Source organism: Oryctolagus cuniculus, chromosome 5, assembly GCF_051225735.1.
Source record: "Oryctolagus cuniculus isolate XC-2025 breed Fujian yellow rabbit chromosome 5, ASM5122573v1, whole genome shotgun sequence".
NCBI lineage: Eukaryota > Metazoa > Chordata > Mammalia > Lagomorpha > Leporidae > Oryctolagus > Oryctolagus cuniculus.
In genome coordinates, this window is record NC_142871.1 from 88,976,865 (window position 1) to 88,996,485 (window position 19,621).

A 19,621-nucleotide genomic window follows, 5' to 3' on the forward strand; every position below is an offset into this window, starting at 1 on the left:
CTGGAAGCTAAGGTCTGGACAAGGAAAAGTTTCCTCCTACATCTATCTATGTTATTACCAAATATCTAAATGAATATAGGCTAGGTATTATTTAAAATTACTGTTCAAGAAGAACCTAAAATATAGGGTCTTAAAGAAGATGAAATTGGTTTCTTTGTCTCTAACAGTGTCGAATGTGGGCGGATCAGAGATGTAGGGTTTGCCCGCCATCGATCAGTGCAGAGAGGCTTTCAGTTATCACCATCTCCCAGTGAGCAAAGGGCAGCAGGTAATGGACTGGCATCATGTACCTCATTCCTTTCTAGAGACCCAGTCCAAAAGCTGCACATGCCACTTCCATTCTATCCTGTTGGCCAGAAGGAAGTCTTAACACAACCCAAGATGCAGACAGGCTAAGAAATACAGTCTCTACCTGGGCAGCCATTGTGGGTGGCTAAAACTGGGAAATATTACTATTTTAAAGTTAATTAATTTATTTTTATTAATTTGAAAGGCAGAGCAACAGAAAGGTAGTAAGAGCAAGAATAAGGAGAGGGAGAAGGAGAAGGATTAGAATAAGAATAACAATAACAATAATTAGAGAGAGAGAGAGAAAGAATGATCTTCCATCCACGGAATTACTGAGCAACATCTGGCGCTGGGCCAGAATGAAGCCAGGAGCCAGGAACTCCACCCGAATCTCTGGAGCCTGAATATTTGAGCCATCTCTGCTGTCTTCCAGGGCGCATGTTAACAAGAAACTGGATTGTAAAGCTGAGGAGGGACTTGATCCTAGGCACTCCAATATGGAACACAGGTGCCCAAAGCAGTAGCTTAACACACTGTGCCATAATGCCTGCCCTAGGAATAATTATTGTTTAAAATGTGAGAATGAGGGGGCCAGTGCTGTGGCATAGCAGGTAAAGCCGCCGCCTACAGTGCTGGCATCCCATAAGGATGCTGGTTCATGTCCCAGCTGTTCCACTTCCATTCCAGCTCTCTGCTGTGGCCTGGGAAAGCGGTAGAAGATGGCCCAAGTCCTTGGGCCCCTGCATTCATGTGGGAGCTCCAAAAGAAGCTCTTGGCTTCAGATCAGCCCAGTTCTGACCATTGTAGCCATTTGGGGAGTGAACCAGCAGATGGAAGACCTCTTGTTTTCTCTCTCTCTCTCCCCTCCTCTCTCTCATTTTACTCGGCCTTTCAAATAAACAATTTTTTTAAAAAAATGAGAGAATGAAAGTACATATAAACACAAATAAATTGATTTTTTTAAAAAGAAGTGAACCTTGATGGATAGAACAACTCTGTACCATATGAAAGAGTTTCAATATTTGGACATGAAAAAATGTATTGAGTGTTCGTATATAAATTTTTTAGATGAGAAACAAAAATACCAATAAGCAAACCCTGAGGTTCATTCAGTTTTTTTTTTTTTTAAGATTTATTTTATTTATTTCAAAGGCAGTTGTAGAGAGAGAGGGAGAGACAGAGAAAGAGAAAGAGATCTTCCATCCACTAGTTCCCTCCCCAGATGGCTACAATGGCCAGCATTGGGCCAGGCTGAAACCAGAAGCCAAGAGCCCCATCCAGGTCTCCCACATGGGTGGCAGGGGCCCAAGCACTTCGGCCATCTTCAGCTGCTTTTCCCATACCATCAGTAGGGAGCTGGATCAGAAGTGGAGCAGCTGTAACTCAAATTGGCACACACATGAGATTCTGTCATCGCAGGTGGTGGTTTTACCTGCTACACCACAATGCTTGCCTCTCACTCAGTTTTTCTGAGACAAGCATATTTTTCTGCAGTCATCAAGATTATTACCTGACATTTTGTTAAGATTAGTATAGCTAGTTTGGAATAAGTGAATAATTATCCTGAAATATTTGTTCTCTGTTAGAGAAGCTTGCAAACATTAGAGACGTTATCAGTTAAAATATGAGAAACAAATCTCTGAACTTTTGAGGTAGCCTGCTTCAGACTGAGCTATCAGGAACAGTTCTCACAATGAAATCTACATTAGGAAGGAAGTTGCGATTGCCATTGCTTTTGCTGCTGACTCAAAAATCAGTGTTTCAGTCACAAATAGGAAAGTACTCTGTTATGGTTGCTGCCACCACCATTACTTAGCACTTACCTGTTGATACATTAGATCTATGACTGCCACATCTACTGGAGGAAATCCAAAAACACTACCATCACAGACTTAGCCACACTGCCACCACCTTTTCTTTGAGAGCTAGTGTAGGTTTTTTCAAATGAGGAGACAGGACACAGGAGCGTCCATTCTAAGAGCACAACACTGGATAGCTATGCACTCCCACTTTTATTTAGAGGGTACCAGCAAGTCTACAAGCCAGCAGGCACGTAGGCAAGGTTATACATCAACTTAAGGATTTGGGAAAAGGAATTTGGTCTGGTGGTTTAACATAGGGAATAGAGCTGTGTTGTAAATCTTCAGTGACAGGCCTATTTGGATGCTTGTGCAAATTTACAAATTCCCCAAAATATTCCAGGTACCAATTAACATCTGTTAGCCCCCTGCTGTCCCGGCTGCCACATTCCTTTGGGGCAGGTGTGCCCATCCCCTGCCTCTTATGGTGTGAGCAGAAACTTTGGCCATTCCTCTAACATCAGGGAGATGTGCCCCTCTGAGAGGCACTTATGCAGCATCTCTACAAGGTAGAGATACAGACAAAGAGAGGGAGAGACAGACAGAATGGTCTTCCAGCTGCTGGTTGATTCCCCAAATGGCGGCAATGGCTGGAGCTTAGCCAATCCAAAGCTAGGAGCTAGGAGCTAGGAGCTTCTTCCAGGTCTCCCACTTAGTGCAGGGGCCCAAGCATTTGGGCCATCTTCTACTGCTTTCCCAGGCTATTAGCAGGGAACTGGATCAGAAGAGGAGCTGGGACATGAACCAGTGCCCATTGGGATGCCAGTGTTGCAGGTGGAGGTGGAGGCATAACTTACTACACCATAGCACCCTGCCCCGCACCACTTCTTGATACCCAGGTCTCTTTCAGCATCCAGTGTGGGTACATTAGATGAGTTTATGTGTAATGCAGAAATTCTAGCTGTAAGAAGTCTATAGTTTAGCCTGTTTCCCTAAAATTATGCTGGGAACAATTTGGAGTTCTATGATATTTGCCACACAGGGTTCTAGATAGACATTAGTCTAGCTTGCTTTTATACATGCAATTGAGTAGTTGCATTTCTGAGAAAGAGTAACAACCCCAAACTGTATCATGTCTTGTTTGAAACACTTGAAACTGAAAGTTATTGTTCCCAGTATGTGCCTCCCCAAGCCACAACTTTATTTGCCACCTCTCCTGGAAATTTCACTTATCAAAATAGTCATGCATTTTAGCTTGTAGTACTTTCAGAAATAGTTTGTAAGTATTTTAGGTAGTTAAAACTGTTTAGATAGTTAAAACTGTAACTGTGAAGTTACTGAAAATTGTTATCCCGTTGACCAGAATTGCTTTGTTTTTTGTTTCTAATAATGCAAGATTACTTTTGCCATGTAATGAAGGCAGGAATAAGGCATTGAAATAACAAGTAGATTACAAAAGCATTCTTTTCATTAAATCATTTCAAGAGAAGGAAGCTCAAACTTCCAAAGTAACAGATAAGAACAACACTGAATTAAAAAAAAAGAATTAGTGAGAAATATAATAAAATTAAAATCATTCTCTGTTTCAGTCAGTTACCATTGTATAACCAACAACAAAATCTCAGTGAGATACAGTAATAGTTATTTATTTCTCACTCATCCTTTGTCCAGATGAGACCAGTCTAAGCAGCATTTTGGGTCCCCTGTGCGTCACAGCTTTCTCATCCTCCCCACACTAGCAGTGTTGTCAAGTCCAGCCCTTCTGAAGCAATGGCAGAGGCACAAGAGAACAAACAGAAATAGGAGTTCCCTTTAAGTTGTAAACTTGAAACTGACAGTCTTGTTTCATTCCATATTTTATTGATAAAAGTTCAAGTCCAAAGACAAGGGGGAGGAAAGTACAGGCAGTCCCTGACTCATGGTGGTTTGGTTTATGATTTTTCATCTTTACTGTGTAGAAGTGATCTGATAACACTGTTTTTTACTTTCAGTACAGTATTCAATATATAATTGTTTTCATGTGTCACAATAAATTACATGAGATATTCAGCATTTTCTTATAAAATAGCCTTTGTGTTAGATGGCTCTGAGCATATTTAAGGTAGGTTAGGCTAAGCTATGATGTTTGGTAGGTTAGGTGCATTAAATGTATTTTTGACTTCTAATAGTTATAATTTATGATGAGTTTATAGTCTATAATCCCATCATAAGTCAAGGAATATCTTCATACTTTCCCTTTGTTTGGAAGAATCTACAGAGTTACGTGGCAAAGAACTTTTGAAATTTTTATTTTCAAAATTTTATTTATTTGAGAGGCAGAGAGATACAGAGACAGAGGGACAAAGTGAGTTCCTATCTGTTGATTCACTCCCCAGATACCCACAATGGCCAGAGCCATGCCAGGCCAAAGCCAGGAACCTGGAACTAAATCCAGATGTCTCACATTGGTGGCAGGGACCCAGCTACTTGAGCTGTGACCTAGTGCCTCTCCAGTTGCACTGTCAGAAGCTGGAACTGGGAGTGGAGCTGAGCCAGGACTGAAAACCTGAGAAATCAAAAATGGGGTACGGGCACCCCAACCCACAGCTTAACTGTTAGGTCATGTACCCACCTCTGCATGGCCAAAAACAAACAAACAGAAAAACAACTTGGCAACAGGAAGGGCACGACAAGGAGTTGGGGCCAATTAAATCTACCACTTCTTCCAAATTAAAGTTTGGTAATTCTCAAAATATTTGAGGGGAATTCTTTGATACCCTCTGATACCACTGTTTTCTTATTTGTGAGTAATAAATTATCATTAGGCTTAGCCACTTATTACATGCTAGAATAATGCTTAATCTCTGAGATGGGAAAAATGTCTTAGCTGTGAAGCTCAGATGTAAGAAAGGGAACACCAAGTACAAGGTACCTTCACATTCCATGAGAATTGTTAATATTTCAATATTGTTAGAGATTTATGTAAATCATTAAAAGGCAAGTTTAAAAAATCTTGTTTTGTAAATACAAAAGGAATAACTTAGTTTTTTAGTGTTCACTTGCAAAATCCAGGTTTATATCAAATATTTGATAATTCTAAAAGGCTATGCTAAAACAAGCTTTTTTGAGAAATTTCCTGCTCTCTGTTTAAAGTAGAAATTGAATTATATGATTCTTTTGCGTTATTTTTAAGATTTTTTATTTATTTGAAAGACAGTTCCACAGAGAAAGGGACACAGAGAGGAAGAGAAAGAGAGACCAAATGGCTACAACAGCCAGAGCTGAGACAGGCTGAAGCCAGGAGCCAGGAGCTTCATCCAGGTCTCCCATGTGGGTGCAGGGACCCAAGCACTTGGGCCATCCTCCGCTGCTTTCCCAGGCCATAAGCGGGGAGCTAGATAGGAAGTGGAGCAGCTGGGACCCAAACTGGCACCCATATGGAATGCTGGTGCCACAGGCGGTGGCTTAACCCACTGCACCACGGTGCTGGCCCCGAATTTTATTTAATAAGCAGGTGAACAACAACTTGAACTTACAATATTCAGTTTAATACTGTTAGGGTCTAGAGTATCATCTACTGAATTGAATATCAAACATTAAGCTTAAAATTTGATTCTGAGTAAATTAAATAAGATTCTTTTTCACAGTGCCTCAGATGTAGTATATTTTGATTTAAAGGAAGAGAGGGTAAAAGTATAACCCTTTAGAGCCCCAAAATAATTAATGATGAGTCTGTTTCTAAGAAGCCATAAGTGCACTGTCAGGCTCATAATGGAAAACAGTAGTACAGAAATAATACTTTACAGCGGGCTAAAAGAAACAATAACTTGCATTAGGCTCTTTTTGTAAACTGGGCACAGTCCTGAGTGCATCATATGTGCTACTTTTCTTAATCCACAACCTGATAAGGTAGAAATTTCTATTAGACTTTTTTTTTTTTTTTTTGACAGGCAGAGTGGACAGTGAGAGAGACAGAAAGAAAGGTCTTCCTTTGCCGTTGGTTCACCCTCCAATGGCCGCCGCGGCCAGCGCACTGCAGCCGACGCACCGCGCTGATCCGATGGCAGGAGCCAGGTGCTTCTCCTGGTCTCCCATGGGGTGCAGGGCCCAAGCACTTGGGCCATCCTCCACCACTCCCTTGGCCACAGCAGAGAGCTGGCCTGGAAGAGGGGCAACCGGGACAGAATCCAGCGCCCTGACCGGGACTAGAACCCGGTGTGCTGGTGCCGCAAGGCGGAGGATTAGCCTAGTGAGTCGCGGCACTGGCCTCTATTAGACTTTTTATAGATAAAGAAACAAGCAGAAAGAAGTTGATGTTTCAAATTTCCTATAATTCTATGTCTTGTTCTTTAAAAACAGAGATAAAAATCATAATTTTTTAACACAACAGAATTGTACTGGCTTCAGGACTAACATTGTGTAACCAGTCTGAGACACGGTTTGCAAATGTTTTTCTCTAGGTTGATTGTGCACTATCCTGCACAGACTTTATGTTCCAGTATAACCCCTTGCCTGGAGCAAGTTGCTTAATATGTCTCAAACTTGGTCTCCTCATATGTTAAACGACGCTAATTATACTTGCCTTATTTCAAAATTTGTTGAGGAAGTCAAATGAAATATATGGAAACAACTTAATAAGTCATAAAGTATCATATAAAATTAGGTAGTGATTTATTATGTAGTCAAATCTTCAAAATTGGTAGTTAGGTTATTGTGATTAGATGTTTCGTATACGACACACGGCACATCCATCATCATACACTAAAAACAAAACCAAGTATTCAGAAAATCTAAGGAATTTAATGTATTAAATATGGCTTCAAATTCCATTCCTCATCAATGGCACATATATCGGTAGTGCAGTAGCAAATGTTAAGTCTAGATTCTGAAACTGTGCTAACATAGATAGTGTAAACAGTATTGCTATTCAGATGATATTTCACATTACCAAGTAATTAAATGAAGGAAATATCTTGTTTTGTTTGCTGTTATGTCTCAGTTGTCTGGAACACTGTCTGACACATAAACAGTTTTTGAAAGAATGACTGAATTACTGACAACTGAAAAAGGAACTTTAGAATTGCTTTGACATATTACACACAAATGTTAAGGGTAGATGCTGGTAATATACATAATATTCTGAGATTTCATTCGCCCCCATGCACATACGGCAGATTTTTAAGTTCTTATTTGCTTTACTTAGGGACGTGCTTCCTTAACACCAGAAAAAGAGCAGTTTGCCCAAGAACATGAAGAAATGAAGAACTTAGAAGCCATTGTTAAAGAAATAAAACCAACTGCACTCATAGGTAAACTTTTTCTCCTCCTTTTCCTGTATCCCTAATCCACATTTCGACCTAATTTATTTTCTTGCTATTGATTTTTGAGGCATAATTTAGCTTTTTTGAAACACTAACCCCTGGAATTCACAAGCAGAATTACACATTCAGCCACACAACAATGCTGCCATCTTGCTCTTGTTGGTAATCTTAGCCGAGGTGTATGTGGCCCCAGTGATTACTCTGTGGGCCTTTTAACACCTGGCATGTTAAGCACATTTCCACATTTGATAACCCTGGACAGAGAGTGGTTCTCAAATGGGAGATTTTGCCCTCCAAGCAATATTTGGCAATGTCTGTCCTAACTGCCAGAGAGTGGGGGATTGGAATGGAGAAAGGGGCTACTGACATCTAGTGTGTAGAAGCTAGTCGTGGTGCTAAATATCCTGCTGTGTGCAAGGGACAGTCCCTGCACCAGCAACTACCAGGTCCCGAATGTCAGGAATACTGAGGTGTGGAACATTGAACTAGACCATCTGGAAGACAGGGATCACATCTCACCAATCTTTGTATTCCTTATAGCACTTAACCCAGTAATTTGCACATTGTATGTACACAGTAAGATGTTTAAAATGGCCACATTTTATGTGATTTTTAAAAGACTCAGAGAAAGTTATGAAATGCCATCCTTTATTTTGTGTCTATATAATGACAGTCTTTACTTTGTATCATACTCCATTTCTGGATACTTCTTTTAAACAAATGACAGTGTTGAGAGTAATCCAAACCATAATAAAAATAACTACTCAGTATTGGGACCTTTACCAAACTTTTAGAATGGTTTCACAACATGTATTCTTTCAATAATCTTACTGTTTTTCCCCATTTCACTAACTGCTTTATTCTGTTAAGCTTCTCTCAATAAGTGATACATCAAATTCATATTTGAATGAGTTGTCTTCAGTTTATAAAACAGAATTACTTTATAGTCTGACAGATAAATATACTCATAGAATTGCTTATAGAGAGAATGTATATATGTATACATATACATGAATATATTGGACATATTTTAATTTCCTAACGCAAAAGTCTATAGTCAAAATTCCAAGTTATTGGCCACTAATTCAACCGATGATGAGCCAGATATCATGTATAATTTTTATAGATACTTGTAGATTTGTGACTGTAAAGATTGTTGAGCCGGCGCCGTGGCTCACTAGGCTAATCCTCCACCTTGCGGCGCCGGCACACCGGGTTCTAGTCCCGGTCAGGGAGCCGGATTCTGTCCCGGTTGCCCCTCTTCCAGGCCAGCTCTCTGCTATGGCCAGGGAGTGCAGTGGAGGATGGCCCAGGTGCTTGGGCCCTGCACCCCATGGGAGACCAGGAAAAGCACCTGGATCCTGGCTCCTGCCATCGGATCAGCGCGGTGCGCCGGCTGCAGCGGCAGCCATTGGAGGGTGAACCAACGGCAAAGGAAGACTTTTCTCTCTGTCTCTCTCTCTCACTGTCCACTCTGCCTGTCAAAAAAAAAAAAAAAAAAAGATTGTTGCCATTACCAAACATCTCTTTTTAGCACTTTAACAGAAGTATTTTATATTTTGTTTTACGGTGTGTTGGAAAACTCCCTGACATATCTCATTGTTTGTAGGCTACAGGCTGTTTTAATGAATTAACTAACGCTAGCCCTGGTCACTGGTCTCTCATTTCTTCATAGGAGTTGCTGCAGTTGGTGGTGCATTCACAGAGCAGATTCTCCAGGATATGGCTGCCTTCAATGAACGGCCTATTATTTTTGCTTTGAGTAATCCAACCAGCAAAGCAGAGTGTTCTGCAGAGCAGTGCTATAAAATAACTAAGGTAAAGCTAAAAAAAGTGTAACATATTTTAATAATCTAATATTTATTCATTATAGAGAGACATTGGATATCCAAGGTGCTTAACACTTCACCTTTAAAAATTATACATCAAAGATTAAAAGAAAAATAAACAAGTTAGAAGCATAAGAACTATTTCCTTTTCTGGATTATTGTGGTGTCAAGCCTATTCTTCTTTTTTTTAAGATTTATTTATTTGTTTATTTGAAAGACTTACAGAGAGGAGAGAGACAGAGATATCTTCCATCCACTGGTTCACTCCCCAAGTGGCCGCATCTGCTGATGCCAGGCCGGGACAAAGCCAGGAGCCAGGAGCTTCCTTCTGCATCTCCCACATGGGCCAGGACCCAAGGACTTGGGCCATCCTCCACTGTTTTCCCTAGCATGCTAGCAGAGAGCTGGATCAGAGGTGGAGCAGAGGGGACAAGAATTGGCGCCCATGTGGAATACTTGCACTACAGACAGCAGCTTAACCTGCTGCGCTACAGCACTGGCACCTCTATCAATCCTCTTTTTAAGTAAAATAATGATATTTTCCATGATACTTTTCCTCAAGTGAGTTAGAAGTTAACATACCTGTTAACTAACAAGGAAAAAGTTTGGTTCTAGGTGGTTATTTAAATAACTTTTAACTAGCTATTCTCAAATATTGAAGCATACAGTATAAAACCACACTCTAATTTTTGCTTTCCTAAATCCTGGGTTTGGATTTTGATGCCATGGGTGGAGCATTTGGGCAGCTCTTTTGACATCCAGCCCAGTTGGAATAGGAATCCTCAGTGCTTCAATGTTTTACTGTTTCAAAAAAAGTATTTTATTTTACGCTATTTGTACGAATATATATTTGACTAATATGTTAACATGAGTCTTTTTTTTTTACCACCAAAGACTTGAAAATATCATTGCAGCAAAATAGAGGTTAAGTCATCTCTATCTAAAATTTTTACTTTAGAAATAAATCCAAAGTAACCTAGAGAGGGTAAACACAACCCAAAGTTGTATTGTTCTGCACAAATCAGAACTTGATGGCTGTACTTCTTTCTTATTCTTAAAATTTTTTAATTTTCTTTTTAGAGAGATGAAGGCAGGGTAAAGAGAGAGAGAGAGAGAGAATATAAGCAAGCTGGGATACTGGAGTCAGGAACACAACCCTGGTCTCCCACTTGGATAGCAGGAAGCCAGTTATTCTAGCCATCACTGCTATCTCCCAAGGTCTGCATTGACAGGAAATTGGAGGAAAGAGCTGGAGCCAGGTATCAAACTCAATACTCTGGTGTGGGATATGGGCATCTTAACTACTAGGCTAACTGCCTGCTCCACCTCTGGTTCTTTAAAAGTATATCATTGGCTGGCGCCATGGCTCACTAGGCTAATCCTCCACCTGTGGCGCCGGCACCCTGGGTTCTGGTCCTGGTCGGGGCGCCAGATTCTGTCCCAGTTGCTCCTCTTCCAGTCCAGCTCTCTGCTATGGCCCGGGAAGGCAGTGGAGGATGACCCAGGTGCTTGGACCCTGCACCCGCATGGGAGACCAGGATAAGTACCTGGCTCCTGGCTTTGGATTGGCGCAGTGTGCCAGCCGTAGCAGCCACTTGGGGGTGAACCAACAGAAGGAAGACCTTTCTCTCTGTCTCTCTCTCTCTCACTGTCTAACTCTGCCTGTCAAAAAAAAAAGTATATCATTAAATGTTCATTATGAGAATTAATAATTTTTTGGCCAGGGCTCACTCCATTGTTTCTCTCTCTTAGTTGGGATAGCATCAGTGCGATCACCGATTTTAATTTTTGTCTCATCCGGACATTGGAGAATAGTTTGCCTCATATTCTTCAGTTGTTCTTAAGCCTTAAATGGGGGCTGGCATTGCGGTACAGCAGGTAAAGCTGCTGCATATACCATTAGCATCACACAGGGGTGCCAGTTCAAGTCCCAGCTGCTTCACTTCTGATCCAGCTCCCAGCTAATGGCCTGGGAAAAGCCTAGGAGGACAGTCCAGGTGCTTGGGTCCTACCACTACACCTACATGACAGACCTGGAAGAAGCTCCTGCCTCCTGGCTTTGGCCTGGCCCAGAGTGGTCATTGCAGACATCTGGGGAGTGAACCAGTGGATGGAAAGTGTCTGTCTGTCTGTCTGTCTCTCTCTCTCTCTTTCTCTCTCCATCTCTCATGGTAACTTTGATTTTCAAACAAATAAATAAATATTTTTTAAAAAATCCTTAAGTGAAAAAAAATACCCTTTGAGCAATAACAAACTTTTAGCATGGTGCCTTGCACATAGCAGGCACATAATGTTAAACTACTTTGTCTTAGTATATATCAATAAGCCTCAAGGGTTTAGAGTCTCATCTGTAATATGCATAAACAAAATTGGCCAGATTTATATAGCTGTGTTTTAAAATCTGATATCTTGCCTAATGTTCTTCATAACTATACATAAAACATTGGAAGTCATTTTGATTCTGTAAATTTAGATGTTGATTTGGCCAAAGGATTAAGGAAAACAGAAAAGTCAATTTCTACTTGCTGGATTTGAGTTTCTACTACTACAGACACAGGTGAAAGATAGTTAGGAAAGGTTAAAATACAACACACAAAAAGATTACTAAACTATGGAAAATGTAATCCAAAATTTGTATGGAGAGATTTAATTCTCCATATTATCAATCTTATATATAATGTTTATCTAACTACTATTATTCACATGAAGTATAATCACCATAAATATGGTGATTATAGAGATAGGAAGAACAGGAGTGAAGAGGGGGAAGGAAAGTTATGTTAGAGGCCACTTTCTCAAATGTAATTTTAAAGGTATATAAATGTATGATACAATGATTTACTTGCATTAGAAAGTTTAGAATGAAATGTTTTATATGCTAAATAGAACTCAAGTAATCAGACTTAGCCAAACCCAAATCTAATTCTGTAATTCTGAATGTAACTGACTTATAGAGACCTAGATGAGAATTCGGATTTCTTTATCTATTTCATCTTTTTATATCATTATAAGAAGTTTATTTTAAATTATATAAATTTTAAAAGCCAAAAAGTATATTATACATTTTTTAAAAATCAATAAGTTAATATTATCAATATCATTTAGGCACTAGACTCCTTATCTAAGAATGTGCAAATTATAACCCATTTTGTCATCATTTAAGCTTTGGAATTGGTGCCTTACTCTTTCTTTGACTGAATGAATTTCTTTGAATGTAATGTTTTACTTGCTGAGGTTTCTTCTTCCTACTTTGAATCATGAATCTCTCAACACTCATCCTCACAAAACCAACAAATGCTCTTCCTTTAATCAACAGGATGGCATACAGCACCTGGCAGGCCCTAAATTAATGCCTTCCGGAAGCATGTGATGAATACAGTTGTTCAAGACAATTGTGATAAAATAGTAATATAAGGAAAAATGAAAACAGTTGTTAATAATTATTGATAATGTAATCTTCCTCTTTACCTACTAAATCCACTTATGCTAATAAATATGTTTTCTATATAACTCTTGACAATATAGAAATATATATAGTGTGTTTCAGGCTGGCGCCGTGGATCACTAGGCTAATCCTCTGCCTTGCAGCGCCAGCACACCGGGTTCTAGTCCCGGTCAGGGCTCCTCTTCCAGGCCAGCTTTCTGCTGTGGCCAGGGAGTGCAGTGGAGGATGGCCCAAGTGCTTGGGCCCTGCACCCCATGGGAGACCAGGATAAGCACCTGGCTCCTGCCATCGGATCAGCACGGCACACCGGCCGCGGTGGCCATTGGAGGGTGAACCAACGGCAAAGGAAGACCTTTCTCTCTGTCTCTCTCTCTCACTGTCCACTCTGCCTGTCAAAAATAAATAAATAAATAAATAAATAAATAAATAAATAAATAAAGTGTGTTTCAGTTATTATTTTGGAAATATGTTGGTCCCGAAATTCTAATGTAAAATGTAATTATTTCCCAATAGTGTAATGTTAATGCGTCATATTTGATCCTTAAAAGTCTACAGTTCGTTGCCTTTCTAGTAGAAATGTTTGACAGGTGTATGAGTTGGACCACTATAGAAAATGGAATGATGGTCTTAGGGCATCCTGCACCTCACCTACTTCTAGGAGTAAGAGTGAGAAAGAACACCACAGAAGGAGGCCCAGATTAACTAAGGAGTTAATGAAAATGTAGGATTCTTGCTAAATGCTTGTACTCATAATTTTGGCTATGGTATAGTCCTGTTTTGATACGTTTGTTTTTAAAACATCCTGCTTGTTTTTCAAATTAATTGTGTGTGTCTGTTGCAGGGGCGTGCAATTTTTGCCAGTGGCAGTCCTTTTGATCCAGTCACTCTTCCAAATGGACAGACCCTGTATCCTGGCCAAGGCAACAATTCCTATGTTTTCCCTGGTGTTGCTCTTGGTGTAGTGGCCTGTGGATTGAGGCACATCACAGACAAAATCTTTCTCACTACTGCTGAGGTACTGTAATCTGCTTAAGTTGGCCATGGATATAAAATATGCTCTGTATAGTATTTTATTTCTCTAGCATCTCAGCTCACTCTTGAGAAGGAGATTGAAAAAGAGAAATTCATTCCCAGTGGAGAGTGAGAGGTGGGTAGCAGGTTCCTACTGACTCACTAGTGAAAGAATCTTTCTCAATAGTCTTTTAAGATTGTTTTGATTTCTTAAAATGAGCCCTTATTCATCTTTATATTTCCAATCAGATTCTGTGACAGTTATGAGACCATTAAGGTATTGTTTCCAAACGATGATAGATAAATATTTCTCCGTGGAGAACCTTCCTAAATAACATTATTTTGAAGTTTTAAAATGAAAGTTGTGTGTAGTGGAAGTATTATGTCATTGAGGTTTCAATGTAGAAAATGGAAACCATACTAGCATTTAAGCAGAAATGAAAATAAAATAAGGAAGTAGGTGTTTAAAAAATTATTAAAAGGACAGAAGTGAGCTCTAGTCTGGGCCTTTAGGAAAGATTCTCAGAATTTCACAGAGCAGGCCCACTAGGTAATGTCATACTGTCGACAACTACGAAAGATCTGAGAGTTTACCCTACTTATAAGCTAGCAGGTCAATCACAGTTTCCTAGATAATGGCCCAGGTTCTGGTACCCATCAGTTTTCCTTGCCCTCTCTGCCAAGCTTCAGTAGAATGATGCAGTACTGGGCATATATTTGTAAAAAAATTTTCACCTGGTTAATACATATTTTCATATTTGAACAGGATGCAATTCACCAATGAGAAACTTGAGTGAAATTTATTTTATTAATACTAAATCACTAAAACATTAAGATTGAGATCTGACACTGTGGTGTAGTAGGCTAAGCCTCTGTCTGTGGCACCAGCATCCCATATAGGTGCCTGTTCTTGTCCCAGCTGCTCCTCTTCTGATCCAGCTCTCTGCTATGACCTGGGAAAATAGTAGAGGATGGCCCAAATGCTTGGGCCCCTGCACTCATGTGGGAGACCTGGAAGAAGCTCCTGCCTCCTGGCTTCGGATTGACCCAGCTCTGGCCTTTGTGGCTATCTGGGGAGTGAACTAGCAGATGGAAGACCTTTCTTTCTGTCTCTCCCTCTCTCTGTAACTCTACCTCTCAAATAAATAAGTAGAATCTTTCAAGACAACAACAACATTATGGTTGAATTGAGCCACATTAAACTAAATTGATATTCAGTTATTCGTACCCTGCAAACACAGTTTTTTCCATTGTGAAGATGAAACTCCAAGAGCACAGACCTAGATTCCTATGTCACTGATGTGACTGAAGAAGCCTAGGCTCAGGGATTAGCACCTGGCACGACTCTGAAAACAGATTCTGTAAGCTGTCATGTCCTACTCTTGTCTTTTTCTTTGCTGGATTAAAATCATGACAGCTGGTGTCTCCTGTTTTCTTTAATAGAACAAAGCTTGCTAAGCACAGGTAGATGTCTGCTTACTAACAGAGCATTTTAGAGTTGTTTTTACATGAAGCAAAGTATAATCATTGTCTTTTAGAATAGGCACATCAGGAGAGAAGAAAGTGATCTTTTATTCTCAGGAGCCAGTTATTTACTTTCCTAAATAACTCTAGCACCCTCTGGTGACAAATTTCATGAAAAGCAGTGTCCGTTTACTATCTATCCATGAAAATAAACATGACTAAAACATTGGGGAAAATGTGGTAATATCAGCAGTATTATTCATGTCATTGCTAGTGATCCCTCTGGATACATCTTTTGGTTTTTCAACTGGTTTTCTCTTAGGCTTCAACATATTTCTGTTTTTCATATCACCTCAATTTTGTCACATGCATTGTTTTCTTTGTCTCCTTTCTTTTCCCTTTTAAGTAAGATCTTTTTTTGGTAGTATTCACTTTTTTTGTCTCCACTTTCTTATACTTTCAAATGCCTCATCCATGTATTCATTTTTATCTTCATTCTAATAATGGTCAAATCTATGTATCTCTATTCTCATCTTTTACGTATTTCCAGTTACCTGCTGGATAATTCCCCAGAAATGCCCTGCCATGTTCAAACCCACACTTACCTTCCCTTGTGCTCAACAGGCATGTTTCTATTCATTACACCCCTTTTCAACTAGGCACCAACATTTAGCAATCTGGCATTCTCTCCATTCCCCCTCCTCTGATTGCATTCAGACACCCTGTACATACATATGCCTGGGTGCCTGTTTTATCTGCTGTCCTGCCTGGAAAGCCCTGAGAATTACCCCCACATAACAGCCTGTCCTTCAGTATACTACTTAGGGCTCTTCTCACCTTGAATTTTCTGTAACAAGGATGGCTCATCCTGATCCTTCTCCTTAATCACACCTCTCTGTGTTAAACATTACAACACACACTTTTATTCCTGGTTGTATTATGCTTTTTTTTTTTTTTTTTTTTTTTTGACAGGCAGAGTGGACAGTGAGAGAGAGAGACAGAGAGAAAGGTCTTCCTTTGCCGTTGGTTCACCCTCCAATGGCCGCCGCAGCCGGCGCGCTGCAGCTGGCGCACAGCGCTGATCCGATGGCAGGAGCCAGGAGCCAGGTGCTTTTCCTGGTCTCCCATGGGGTGCAGGGCCCAAGCACTTGGGCCATCCTCCACTGCACTCCCTGGCCACAGCAGAGAGCTGGCCTGGAAGAGGGGCAACCGGGACAGACTCCGGCGCCCCAACCGGGACTAGAACCCGGTGTGCCGGCGCCGTTAGGCGGAGGATTAGCCTAGTGAGCCGCGGCGCCGGCGTATTATGCTCTTGAGTGCTTCATACTTTAAAAGATGGTGTGTTTGTCTCTATGATTAAATTTTTGATTTTCTTCTTTAAAGACAGGGAATTTTCCATATATATCTTAAAAAAAAAAAAAAACCTCCAGTAGTAGCACCTAGTCAGGCACAAAGCAGAAGCTTAGTGAATATTTGTTGAGTCGAATTAAATAGAACTAGACAATACCACAGACACTCACTCTTGGAGGGCCCCAAAAAGGAGAAAGTTCTTCTTACTTTGATTGTATTTTACAGTTTAAAAAGATACCATGTAGGAGATCTAGGTGAGATTTTTGTTTGGCAACTCAAAATTTAATAGTAGTTAGGTTTGTATTTTTTAAAAAATAGTGCTTGGCTTTCTTATGGAAGTAAAATACTTATGGGTTGGTACCAATCCCAAAGACTACTTTTGGACATTTTTACAGGACAGAGGGTTTTGGCCTTTGGCACTATGGACAGTCTTCATGACCTATAATGTGAGTACAAAGTGCTCCCCTAGGTCATCTTTATGTATGTTCTATACTAGAGCCTGTATGTTCTATACCAGAGCCTGGGAACAGAGTCTTTGCATTCTGTTCATACCTGGAAGACATACTTTTGCCCAGAGGACATCAAAGGTCCTCACCACGGACAGCAGAATCTGGAAGAAGCTTTGATTCACTTAAGTCATTGGATAACTCAAAGTCTAGTTGCCATAACATTGTCAGAATGAAATGGGGCCGGCGCCACGGCTCACTAGGCTAATCCTCCGCCTTGCGGCGCCGGCACAGTGGGTTCTAGTCCCAGTCGGGGCGCCAGATTCTGTCCCGGTTGCCCCTCTTCCAGGCCAGCTCTCTGCTGTGGCCAGGGAGTGCAGTGGAGGATGGCCCAAGTGCTTGGGCCCTGCACCCCATGGGAGACCAGGATAAGCACCTGGCTCCTGCCATCGGATCAGCGCGGTGTGCCGGCCACAGCGGCCATTGGAGGGTGAACCAACGGCAAAGGAAGACCTTTCTCTCTGTCTCTCTCTCTCACTGTCCACTCTGCCTGTCAGGAAAAAAAAAAAAAAAAAGAATGAAATGGGGAGAGATTATTTGAAATCAGTGGAATGTAATTAGAGATATCCATACTACATCAAAGGTAGCCAATAGTTTTTAATGAATGAGTCTATAGGTGAGAGTGAGACTAGGATTCATATGTTCTCTCTCCTTTTCCTCCCAGAATCACCCCTTAAATTTTTTTTTTTTTTTTTTTTTTTTTGGACAGGCAGAGTGGACAGTGAGAGAGAGACAGAGAGAAAGGTCTTCCTTTGCCGTTGGTTCACCCTCCAATGGCCGCCGCGGTCGGCGCGCTGCGGCCGGCGCACCGCGCTGATCCGATGGCAGGAGCCAGGAGCCAGGTGCTTTTCCTGGTCTCCCATGGGGTGCAGGGCCCAAGCACCTGGGCCATCCTCCACTGCACTCCCTGGCCACAGCAGAGGGCTGACCTGGAAGAGGGGCAACCGGGACAGAATCCGGCGCCCCGACCGGGACTAGAACCCGGTGTGCCGGCGCCGCTAGGCGGAGGATTAGCCTAGTGAGCCGCGGCGCCGGCCACCCCTTAAATTTTAACGAGGCTCCTGTTGGTTGCCTGTTTGCTACTTGACTCTTACACAATTTGTTGACTTTCTCTCTGTATGAAAGACACAAATGAAGAGCAAAAACTCAAACTATACTTTATAATTCAGACATCTTCTGATTGTGACAGTCTCTTTAAAATGACATTTTTGTAGCATTCTAGGGAAAGCACAATGATGCTAAAACCATCAAGGAACTAGTGGTAGCAGATGCAATACACATGGGTGATTGGTTATGAAACTTGCTTCCTAATCCAGTATCTAATAAGCTAATGCACTGTCAAGTTAGATTTGATCCAGAAAGCTATTTTGCTTCTATTTTGCCATGCTGCCTATTTGTTTGTTTTAAATGCAATGGCTAAGGTTCATGGAACACTCAACTTTGACAGACACTGTGGTAAATTCTTTGCTGGAACTTATTTTTTTTAGTTCTGTGAGCTAGGAACTGTTATTAGTCTTACCTTTCTGATGAGAAAAGTGAGACTTAGGAAGGTTACTTATAATTTGTGCAAATTCAGGTAATAATTAGTGAAGTCAACATTCAAACACAGGTCTACCTCACACCAGTGTTTGAGCTTTCAACCACCATACTATATTTTTTACTCAGTTTTCTTTTCTATTCAATTAAATAACAGTGCTGGATACCATAAATATTTTTGCCTGAACATCTGAGAAATTCCAATGGGTTTAAATCTGCCATAAATCTTTTGCAGGACAGGAAATAACTGGGTTTTTTAAAGCAATCTCAATTCAATATCAAATTAACATAAAATAGTTTTATTTTGCTTCAATTGTTGTTTTATAAAATTTCCCTTCAGATTTCCCTTTTATTTTTCTTGATGGCATCTTAGTAAAATCCCATACTTTTCAATTCACTTTTTCTTTTAACAGTTGTTAATTAAGTACCTACTATATGTTATGTAGTATTCCAGGTGCTAGGATTATGTCAGTGAACAAGGAACCAGTTGCTCTGGTCAAGATTTTATACCCAACTCAAATATCATCTCCTCTCTGTAGTGCAAGAGACCTTGGCAAGTGGGGAAGACCCATATCCTTTACTTTTTCTTCCACATTAGCACCATGAGAAGTTTGGGGAATTGTGTGTGGTTAGATTCTGAAAAATGCTGTTCCTCTTCTCATCAAGGCTTATTTCTTCAAATGTGTTGCAGATGAGAAGGAAGGATATGGAAAATGGAAAACTTCTACATTATTAATGCTCCACTATTTGAGGCCATCATGCCCTCTGTGGTCTATATCTGCCTCTCTCCTGGAACACATATGTGTTCAGAGGACCCTAACTTAGGCATCTGTCTCCAACCCTGGCACTTTACCCTTCTCCAAATCTCCCAGGATATAATGGCTTCTTTTTCAGCAGCCACTTGACCTTGGGAAGCGTTCCACACCAGATCTACTGATGGAAATGCAGACTCTCTACGGCTACCCCCATGTATTTACTCTCCCTTCCTTTCACTTCTCCTCTAACTACTGAGAGTGAGGGGTGAAAAAAATGCAACATCTCCACGAGGACCCCTCAAGCCTTCAATGAGAGGTGGCATGCAGCAAGAAGAGGA

The 19,621-nt window shown here is 40.8% G+C and overlaps 1 protein-coding gene across 1 annotated transcript in view; it reads left to right on the plus strand.

Moving 5' to 3' along the window:
• ME1 (malic enzyme 1) overlaps window positions 1-19,621 on the plus strand; it is a 239,911-nt gene that overhangs the window by 212,066 nt on the left and 8,224 nt on the right. The window contains exons 10-12 of the mRNA XM_002714552.6: window positions 7,270-7,375; window positions 9,063-9,205; window positions 13,503-13,676. Coding sequence (XP_002714598.2) covers window positions 7,270-7,375; window positions 9,063-9,205; window positions 13,503-13,676 — 423 coding nt within the window. The remainder of the gene's footprint in view (window positions 1-7,269; window positions 7,376-9,062; window positions 9,206-13,502; window positions 13,677-19,621) is intronic.